The sequence below is a fragment of the Limulus polyphemus genome, unplaced genomic scaffold (genome assembly GCF_000517525.1).
Source record: "Limulus polyphemus unplaced genomic scaffold, Limulus_polyphemus-2.1.2 Scaffold1009, whole genome shotgun sequence".
Taxonomy (NCBI): Eukaryota; Metazoa; Arthropoda; class Merostomata; order Xiphosura; family Limulidae; genus Limulus; species Limulus polyphemus.
In genome coordinates, this window is record NW_013666619.1 from 340,358 (window position 1) to 350,978 (window position 10,621).

General features: G+C 31.1%; 1 protein-coding gene across 1 annotated transcript in view; it reads right to left on the bottom strand.

The window, feature by feature from the left end:
* LOC106461677 (paired box protein Pax-2a-like) overlaps nt 1-10,621 on the bottom strand; it is a 51,375-nt gene that overhangs the window by 17,958 nt on the left and 22,796 nt on the right. Inside the window, exons 7-8 of the mRNA XM_022388694.1 lie at nt 9,257-9,448; nt 8,663-8,785 (exon numbers count right to left, since the gene is read on the bottom strand). Coding sequence (XP_022244402.1) covers nt 8,663-8,785; nt 9,257-9,448 — 315 coding nt within the window. The remainder of the gene's footprint in view (nt 1-8,662; nt 8,786-9,256; nt 9,449-10,621) is intronic.

Sequence of the window (10,621 nt, forward strand, 5' to 3'; positions counted from 1 at the left end):
AGTCTACACTCAAATTGAAATTCTTTTAGGCAAGATTAGAGTAAATTGATCTATGAGACCTTGGGCGTGATCAAATACATCAGTCGAAAGGGTTTGACCTTCTGAGTCCAAAACTGTAATTATATCTCCAATCGGTCAACAGACGACGGAGCTATGAGCTAAAAGTTTGTATTTGAAAAACTCAGAGTCATTCTATGAGCCACTATGCCGCGGCTAAAAATGTGCTATTGACCTAATTTGCTTGTTAGTGAAATATAAATTGTTAAATATGAATTGTTTTCACTATTAGACAAAATATCACAGAGTATATCATATTTTGTAAGTTTAAAACGTTTAAAATAATGCACCGTGTTGTTAAACGGAGCAATCTTTTATTTTGATGAACGAACAATCGAAAAGACCAACATCAGTTAATATCAAATTCATACTTCAACGCTTTGTTTCCAACAGCAAAAGTTTTATGATATAAACGTATGTAAAAGAACAAACACTTAACGCAAATTTTAAACTGAATAACGTATGGGAACTAATGGCGTTCTGTTGTCCCGTTCACTGCTTTGCACTTCTTTATTCTGTATAGAATTATCTTTCACATTCGTGCAGATTTGAAGTATATTTAGTGTCGGAAAAAAATCCTTAATCTAGCTTTACGTATTCAAGAGAGCTCGGTGCAAGTTGAAATGGTCTTTGTACTATATCTACAGATTAACTTCATTTAATTCTCAATAAAGTGAAAAATAAAAGTACAAAACACCTGAATATAACGTTTCCCTTAGGAAAATCAAATAACTGAAACGTTTTTTGATTGGCTGATTTACACGCTAGAGTAACTTAGAACCGGCCAAAACAGTGGGTCTCCTAGCTTCAATATTGGAGTCCCGTCACAACACCTTCGTCAGGTAGCTCGACGCTATCCCTAATTCCGAACCGACGAACGCGGAAATGCAACTAGCCAGCTTTGACTAATTACTATATTATAATTTATTATGGTGTAACTTTTTAACTTCATAATGTTTTTTATGTTTGATTTAATTTATTTCTTTTGAATTTTGATTATTTATTTTCTTTATTTTTGACACCAAGTACTGGAGGTGAATAAAACAGTTTCTGACATAATTATTTCTACAACTATATCCACCAGCTTTCCTCCTTCTAATAAGCTATTCAAGGTTCTTCTAGCCTAATCAACTGTAGCATTTGTCCGACCTTACCCCTAGGTGGCTCAGCAGTAAGTCTGAGGGCTTATAACGCTAAAAATCAGGTTTAGATACCCGTGGTGGGTAGAGCACAGCTAGCCCATTGTGTAAATTTGTGCTAAAAACAAACAAATAAAACCTTCTAGTTTTTAAAAGACAAAGATAATTTACCAAAGAAAATTCCCGCCTTTCTAATTGACATGTATGTTAAACCTTAAATATTATATATCATTATTATAGGTTAAAAGTTATATGAAATATTATATGCTGCCTGTTATAAATTAAATGTTATAATAATATTCTGGTAAATAGTGAATTACATACCATAGATTAAATGATAAATAAATAAAAAATTCTTACCTCTATAAAACCCACTCCCTGGTGGATCAGTCATAAGTATGTATGCTTAAACATAAAAAATCGGGTTTTGATACCCGCAGTGGGTTAGCACAGATAGTTTTACGATTAACAATAAACAAAATATTAAACTCCGTGTATTGTTTTGAATTACTTACAACATGTTTAGTAATGACAAAACAAAAGATAATAACCTTAGTATTCTCATATTTCTATTTGTTCTTATATCTCTTCACTTGTTATTTACATTCCGAAAAATACTCGTAATGTAATGACGGCTAGATGCTAAGCCTTTACTTCACAATAACTTATCTCCGAGTTCTAAGCCTAGACAGAATTAAATGGAATGTAAGCCTAAAAAGTTAACAATATAGATTGTAGGTTATGCCAATTTGAAATAAAACAACTCGTATTGTGTAACTAATAATCCTGAGATCAATACCTGCAAGTTATATCCTGCAAGCTTTTGTTAAAATCTTTCATAACGCATCTTTCAATGTGAACCTAATTGTTTTAGTCTACGACTTTCTTGAATATCATGTTACTTCTTGTTTACGAATAAATACAAATAATTACCATACCGTATAGTTGCATAAAATCAGCAATTCATCTCACAAAGTTAAAAAATAATTCCTGAAGTATTTATTAAAAACTAGATCCCAACGCATCGTCTCCTGTGTAGTTAAATAGACAATGAACAATTACTTTCCACTTTTATCCCAACATTAGTTAGCTGTCTGTATTACCTTGTATCAACGCGACCTAATTTCCATAAGAAGTCAAACTTTTAAAGATTTCCTGCAAACACATTCTACTATCTATATATATGTTTCACAGTTTGTTTATGAGCTACGAAAGAGCTGTTTGTTATAGGTGCACTTACTATCTTGATCACTTATCTAATCAGGCCTATAAACCACGGCTGCAGCTGTGGTTGAGGACTTATGAAGCAAAACAGATTCAACAAAGAATCCCACACAGAAAATAATTATTAGTTGTTTAAACTGAGAATCTTCCCGTATTAAATGCGTCATTAAAATGTTTAAATCACAAATTACAAGACGAATTTCTTTGTCAACAGAGTGTAATATCATTCAGATCATTTACAAAGTATGAAAAAGTTAAAAACGAAACAATATGAAACATAAATATATTTCACAAAGAATGGCAGAAATTTTGATGATAGCAAATTAGTGACAAAATGCACAGTACGTTTTATGATTAAATGGTGTGAACTCTCAAACAGTTCGAAACATTGTTTTTTTTTATAATATGCTGCAGCCTTGAGTCACGTGTTATTTTCATTATTTGAAAACAATTTATTTTAGCGTGTTTCGAGAGTAAAATGTTAATGAGATTTTTTTTTCGTTCTTATGTTCCACTCCAGTTAAATAACGTCATAACTGGTATCCTGGTGACATGTTTGAGAAACAAATTACTTCCAGCGTCAGAATGAAACAGCGTTACTAGTGGGACTTCTTGAAACTCAAAACTACATTGAAACATTGATCTATTCATCTCTCCTTATGTTATATTCTTAACGTTTATTATTCATAATTTTTCTTGTATTCCTTCTCTGTCACCATCTTTCTACTGATATATCTATATATTTATTAGCTGTATCTTGCATTTCTCTATCAGAATAACTTCACGGAATTATTAGCTCAAATCAGGTTTTAAATAGTCGTTCCAAATACTTAGGCAAGCTGATTACATTATACATTTCTAGTTTTCTGGTTCATTACTATGCACAACAAATATATTATATTCGTGTTTCTACTTAAAACTTGAATTTTTATAAGTCAACTTGGCACCAGAACTATACTTTGTTAGTAGAGTGTGAAATTTTGGATCTAGCACGTGTTTTACATACTATTTGCATTAACTGTTTGGCAGACTACAGTTAACGGAATTTGTGAGGACGAATGAACTACTTAAATTCTAGAGTGTAGTATTAGTGAATTCCAACATCCAACACGAATATTAGTTGAAAACAATTAATTGGGTATGTGCCAGCTATTTGTTTTCTAGAAAGGGAAATGGACAGAGGTATGATCAAATAAAACATCTTTGGAAAGTCTGATAAACGTGTAACAAATACCTTTATGGTATTTTAGTCCAAAGCAAGCTATAAGCGCTTTGTTTGAACGGCATCAATTATAGAATGAAGGGAAAATACTTGTTTATAGTATCAAATTCTAGATTAATGTTAAACTAGCTAAGTTCGTTCTTGAGGCTGACTAATATTGTATCTTGGTCTTAAAATATTGTATATTAAGAGGTATGTGAGTTAAGTATATTATTAAACATGTTTATCAATTACTGACTAAATGTAACCGTCTGTTATTGTTTGAAGTCGTTAGGTTAAGTTTTTCAAGTGTAAACTAGTTTTGTATTTGAGTGTTTTATTAACTAAATGTTTACTCAAGTGTGTGAGAGATCGTAAAACGCAATAACTTTATTTAAACATTAAACATTCTTACTTTCACAGATATACCTATCCTACTAAGACACATTTTACCATTTTTACTCAGTAGTATGTACAGTGTGTGAGAGAGGTCGTAAAATGTAATAACTTCATATAAACATTAAAGAGATAACGCCAATTCGCATGAAGACTTGCAATGCTACCTGAAACTTGAAAATCTATTTTTAAGCACCTCTGATTTTTTAAAATCGATAATAGATAAATTAAGAATAATATGAAACAAAGCCAGCAGTCTAGCACGATTTTTGTCACGAATATTGGGGATATTAGTTTTAAATGTTTAGCCAGTTATCGATGTTCAACACCATAACTTTGAAGTTTGTTTTTTTGCCGCATATACAGATAGCGTTTCACAGATAGTTTTAACTGTCATATGTCAGCTCAGCCGACGAGTTCTGCTATTTAACGAAAATCTTTCTGGGAAGCGACTTATGGCAAATACAAAAATAGATGTAAACGCTGACTTGAAATCCGTGGTGTACAAGTTAAGAACAACAGGAGAAAAAAGAATCCGTAGTATATGTAGTATGCTTACATGAATATTATTGTATTGATTATCAAGTAAAATTTATGACAATTTGTTGAAGAAATGTGAAGTATAAGTCTATCTTTTATTTACGTTTGTTCTGTTGTCTGAGTGGAGACAATGAAATCTTAAATAAGTTTTATGTTAATAAGGATAAAACTTGAGAAGAAAGAACGAATAAGAGTTGATGATAAATCAGCTGTTTATTTTCGTATTTTGGGAACTATCTAAAGATACCAAGCTCCGGTGATGAAACATAATTTTCTTTCAATGTTATTATGAGATTGTAAATGTAATGGTAAAATTATCTTAAAAAAACACCAAAAATACACAAACCTAAAGAGGTATATTTACAAAATACTTTTTAATAACAGAGATAAAATATTTTCTAATCGAATATATTAGTCAGGTATTGAAGGAAAAGGTATACACACAAAGATGTAGAAATCAAAAATCATACTTTGCAAATAAATTTCAAAAAGCCTTCTTAAGAAGGCAATAATATTAAGTATAATAAGATAATATTAATAAATTAAGCACGACAGATAGCACACCATAGTTAAATATTACAATATTATTAAGTTACTTATATTAGAAAGAAAATATATAATGAAATGTAATTTCTAGGATTATTTCTCAAGTAATCATTTTCGGTTTGTCAGAATAAAATATATTCACTTGTAAGCTTCTAGCTGAAAAAAGTCTATTCTATTTGAATTAATACTGGACTATGGACAGATTTAAAGCAGGAGTTATCGAACAGGCACGTTCCAAAGTTGCTTGTAAGGAACAAGTGTTTTAAAGTAACGACCTTCTAAACCACTGTTCAAAGCGTAAATGCAGTATTAACTTCCTTTAATAAAAAGTCTTTTAGAAACAGCTTGGTTCATTATACTAACGAGAATATTCTTTAAGTATTTCAGCCGTAACTTAAATAACCTTAAAATATATATCTATACCAAAAATCATAGAGAAATCCTTTGCGCCCATTTCACATAGCAATCTTTGGTTATATAAATTTTAATCCCGACATTATAATTTGCAAGCATGAGCAAGGTTTCTGAAGGGGGTGGGTTGGGTGTAATTACAACCCCGTCGTTAGGACAACAACAAGAACAATAATAACTCTGAGCGAAAAATAGCAAGTAACAGACTTTAAACTGAGCAATTCTATTTATTAAGAATTTTATATTAATTTTCACAGAATATCCTGAGCTGCTTCATTTTAATCATACAAGTGCACTCATTATATAATATTGCAATTCACTATCTAATATTTATGTTACAGAAATATTATAACGAGAGTTGAAAGTCCTGAGAAATTGTGAATCGAATACAACGTAACGACAACACCCATTCATCGAAGCCCATCAAATCATACACCTTATAAACAATGAAATATAAATATGACTAAATGAGTTGTGACTTTTTTTTTTATCCTAGTATAGAATGTCATGCGAGAAAAAAAAGTAATCAAATGTTTTGAAAAATAATTATAAGTCGTTACTTATAAACGCCGACATTAAAATATATGAAATCTGCACAAAAATGTCAAAATTACGTCTTAAGTTAAACGAGAATTATTTACTTTATTCTAACATTAAAAGCATAAGCTTCATATCTTACTTTAAAAAAAATTAAGCTCTGATCTTCGTATGATACTGATTATAAGCGCCTTGATAAGGCTTAAACAGTCGGAATAAATGAGCTTTTTAAAATGAAGAACCAAAAATATGTCTTTTTTTTTCTAGCATGGGTGCAATAAAAAATAACGTTGCAACTATTGAAGTAAGTATGGTGCACATATAAATAGGATGATAATCAGTTAATTCATTTTCTCCCAAGCCATCTCCAAATTTTAATCTCGTTCTTCAATAATCAGTCTATTTTTTGCGTTTATTTTTAGAAAACACATTAAGTCCAACTTGACGAGCTATCATTCGTTGTTCCATTGCGTCATCAACACAAATAGCGCTCACTCGCCTTTGCGGCCATTCACTACAACAGTTTCGTGTTGCTTCCAGTTGAAGATGACTTAGTTGAGAGTGATAGGTACCTTAATGACGGATTCTCCATTTCATCTTAGCTATTCTCACTATATAGAATTTGTCACATTTTCTCTCTTGTACCTGAGCAAAATACGCCCACCATTTATCATAGCGTTGGATGTGTGGATTCATTTGGAAGAGCTAACACCTTTCCGGTTTGAAATAATTAGGGCTGACAGATGGGGTTTGGAGACCTGATGTTCGGGCCCCAAGAACATAGTAATAGGATGGATCTGAAAATAAAATGGATGAATTATTATAACTAAGTAAACCTTTAAAGAGTTTCGACTCAAAGTTCAGAGAAGAAAGATAATATCTAAATCAACTGCATTAATATAGAAAAAAAATGGATGAACTTGTACCAATACTTCAGGTCAAGAATGTAACGATATATATATATCGAGAATATTTCTAAAAAAAAAAAAGCGGAAACTGAGTCTTGTAGGATTCGAACCTGCAACTGTGCCAGATAAGCGGATTCGAAACTAAACACGAATCTCATGTTTCATTCCTATAAACATGTAATTAACCTTACAGGATGGCTTATGACTCAGATTTCTATAATATATAGCAGGAAATGCAAGAAAAGGACCAAATCATAAAACTTTATGAAACCCAAACCACTTTACAATGCTTCCTTCGAGTAATGTCAATGTTTTCAAGAACAATTATCTTCAAAGTTATTGATTTTAGTTGGTGTAACGAATTTGTTGTTATAACTTTATTTTAATACCAACGTTTGTTTAGATTAAGTTTATATTTAAAAATATGTCTAGCTTATAGTGTTAGATATGTATTGCGAAACTCCCGCCTATTCTCCAAAGTTGTAGACGATTCTCGAGAGTAAGAATCAAAAGCATATGTGTGTACGTAAACACTTTAACCAGTATTGTTAAGTAAGACTGAATTTTCTAGAAAACCTTCCTACGGCTGTAAATATAACCAACGCGACGCGCCAAGGAGAGTGTCTATTAGTAGTTTGCTATACTCAGTGTGCTACAAACTTCGAAAGCTATAACTGTGATTGTTATAACGCTTATCAATCGGAAAACTTAAGATATTTGACTAGGAATCTTTACAAATTTCGAACGTTACAAATCGTTTAACTTCAGTGAATTCTCATCGGACATTAGTATTTTTACGAAAACATTAATATATATATATATATATTAAAACGTATTTGTGTTAAAAAAGAAAACTGTGTGTATCAATCTTGTTGGCAAATATCATAAACTAACCATATATCGGCATATATTTAAATACTAAATCCAAAGTACAATTTAACTAATAAATTTAAATTATAAGTTAACTCGGCTTCGGACTATTTAAAATTCTAATACGTAACATTGAAAAATTGATAGAATACGATTACAAATATATTTATAAGACTCGTACATTGATATGCTATTACCTAAAAGGAATCTAAAATACACTAAGGGAATGAGTGATGCAATAAGTTGCTATTAAACAACCACGTAGAGAAATACAATCAAGCAAAAAAAATATAACTGTGTTTCTTTTAAGTTTTTAAGGAATCACATATAGATCGACACTTCCAAAGTTCGAGACCGGATTCTGCTAAACACGATCTTTAATGTCAAATATGGATGCATTATAAAATGTGAGAATCAATATTTTTCTTCAGTTAGAAAAACCTAGACAAAGTTATACTTATAGTGGCGGCGAGTACTGCTGGCTGTCCTCTCTCTAGTCAGTAGTTTAGAATTCGGAACCACTATTTCTGAACCCTCGGGTTCTCTGACCTGGCTGTTTAGCACTCATGGGGATAAGATACCATTCGAGTTAAAATTTCAATTTAAACATAAAGGTTGTAAAGGTGCATGGCCTTTTGAGGCCTGTTTTGCTAATATACATTAGTACAGTTTACTCTCGTTAAAGATATTAAACATTTACAAGTTACATATGCCAAACTAATAATTCAAGAATCTGATATCGAAATTCAAACCAAAAGTTATTTTACAATATTTACTAGATTAGTGATAAATATTTTGTTATTTGAGAATTGTATGTAAATAAAGGAACGTACTGACGAGATCGTTTGAACCGTATTGATTGTCACCATAAGATGAAGTAGTAGAATAATTGATGTATGGGGCGGAACGTGTATAGTCACCAGCGACATCTGTTGATACGATACATGTTCCTCCTTCTGTAAAAATGTTAAATAATTATGAATACAAATAAAGAAAGAAAGGAAGAAATAATATAACAGTTCAATATTAATTTCTTTTTCTTAAATATTTATAGTGCTAAATAAATTTTAATATTGTTTCAAAATATAAGGTTAAAACAAAAAGTGATGAATTTATTGATGAAGATAAATGGCATTATCTAGATAATGGTGAATGGCTTGGGGAATTAGCTGTAATATTAGAACATAGAGATATCTAAAATATAGGTGTTGTGACAATTATTGAATAATAATAATAATAAACATATTCAGTAAACTATGGTAAAATAGTATAGGTAGTAGAATTAAAAAGAAAAAAACAACAAAGTGTATCGTCTAAACTGATGGCTAAACACTGAGAAATGGCAACTTGGATATATTCAGTTTTCTGTTCAGAATACCTTAGTTTACGGACCACTATAATAACGTATCAACAATGGCATAACTTGCCTTGGTATTGTCCATAAGAGTCATAGGGATCGTATGGGCTGTTTGGATTAAATGTTGTATTCTGAACAGGTTGAAGCACGGTGAGCGACGAGGAACTAGGGGTGTCAGCTTTTGCAGGAGAGGGACTGTTTTCTATGTCATTTCCGCCTAATGGGAAAACATGCGAAGGTATGACGTCATAACACGCCATAGCTACGTCACATGCAAACAAAAAATAATATATTTTTTAATAAGGAAAGAGATCTCAGGAAAAGATACAGCATGCTTGATGAAAAAAATAAAAAAAATTTAAACTAAACACAAGCATAGCTACTCTACATTCCAGCATTATAAACTAATTAGCAAATTCTGAAATGCTTTTCTAAGGAGTCGAGTTATTAGAAATCAGCTAGTAAAAAAACAAAATATTGTAGAAAAAGCAGGAATCACAAGTCTGAGTGTTTCAAAACACTCTGGTCTAAGGCTGGGCTACCCAAGTGGCAAAGAAATAAAATATTACTGCATAATTCTTATGTATATAGACTAAATCAAAGAATGTGACTACTTTTTTTTAGATTAAAAACACTCATATGAATGACTAAACGAAACGTGATTTCACGTTTTAAACTAAAAGTAAAATTAAAATGAGGTAGGCCTAACTTATGCTTGCTGATTCTATATTGCATTATTGGTGCTCGTTCATGCGAAAGTGTTTCTCTCTATTTGTTGTTCATTGCACCATAAAATCACCATATCTTATGTTGTGGTACAGTGTTGTTTTGTTCCTATAACTGCGATATCTTATGTGATGGTAGCGACTTAAAATATCAGTTTCGGAACCAGAAACATGATTATAAAATTCCATAGAAATATGTTTCTCCACCCAAACACTCTTGTTCCAAATATATAGTATAGTATCGTATTTAAATAATTATGATAATTTTCTATTTGTAAACTTCTCCGTTGTACTCATTCCGTTGTTTGTTCTAAACACCAGCACGTTTTATTATTATATAACTCATTCCAGGAACATATAAAATGAAAAAATTGAAGAATGTTTGTTTTCCACTCTCTCTTGAATCGATGATAGAAAAATGGATGAAAGAGTTAGCTTGTAAAAAATAAATAAAAAGGAAACAAACGGATTGGATAATGACAAAAATATAACCAGATAAAATGATTTTTTATTAAAAAGTAAATAAAAAAGTGCTAGTTTGTGAGTAACAACGGATACAAAGACTGGGCCTTGTAAAAATGTTGATAAAAGTGCTAGCTTTAAAAAAAAAAAGGTTAAAAGGGTTCATTTGTGGAAAAAGAGAGGTTTCAAGGGCTAACTTGTTGATAGAAAAAATCAAAAAAAAATATGACTGCAGTCAGGAAACACTG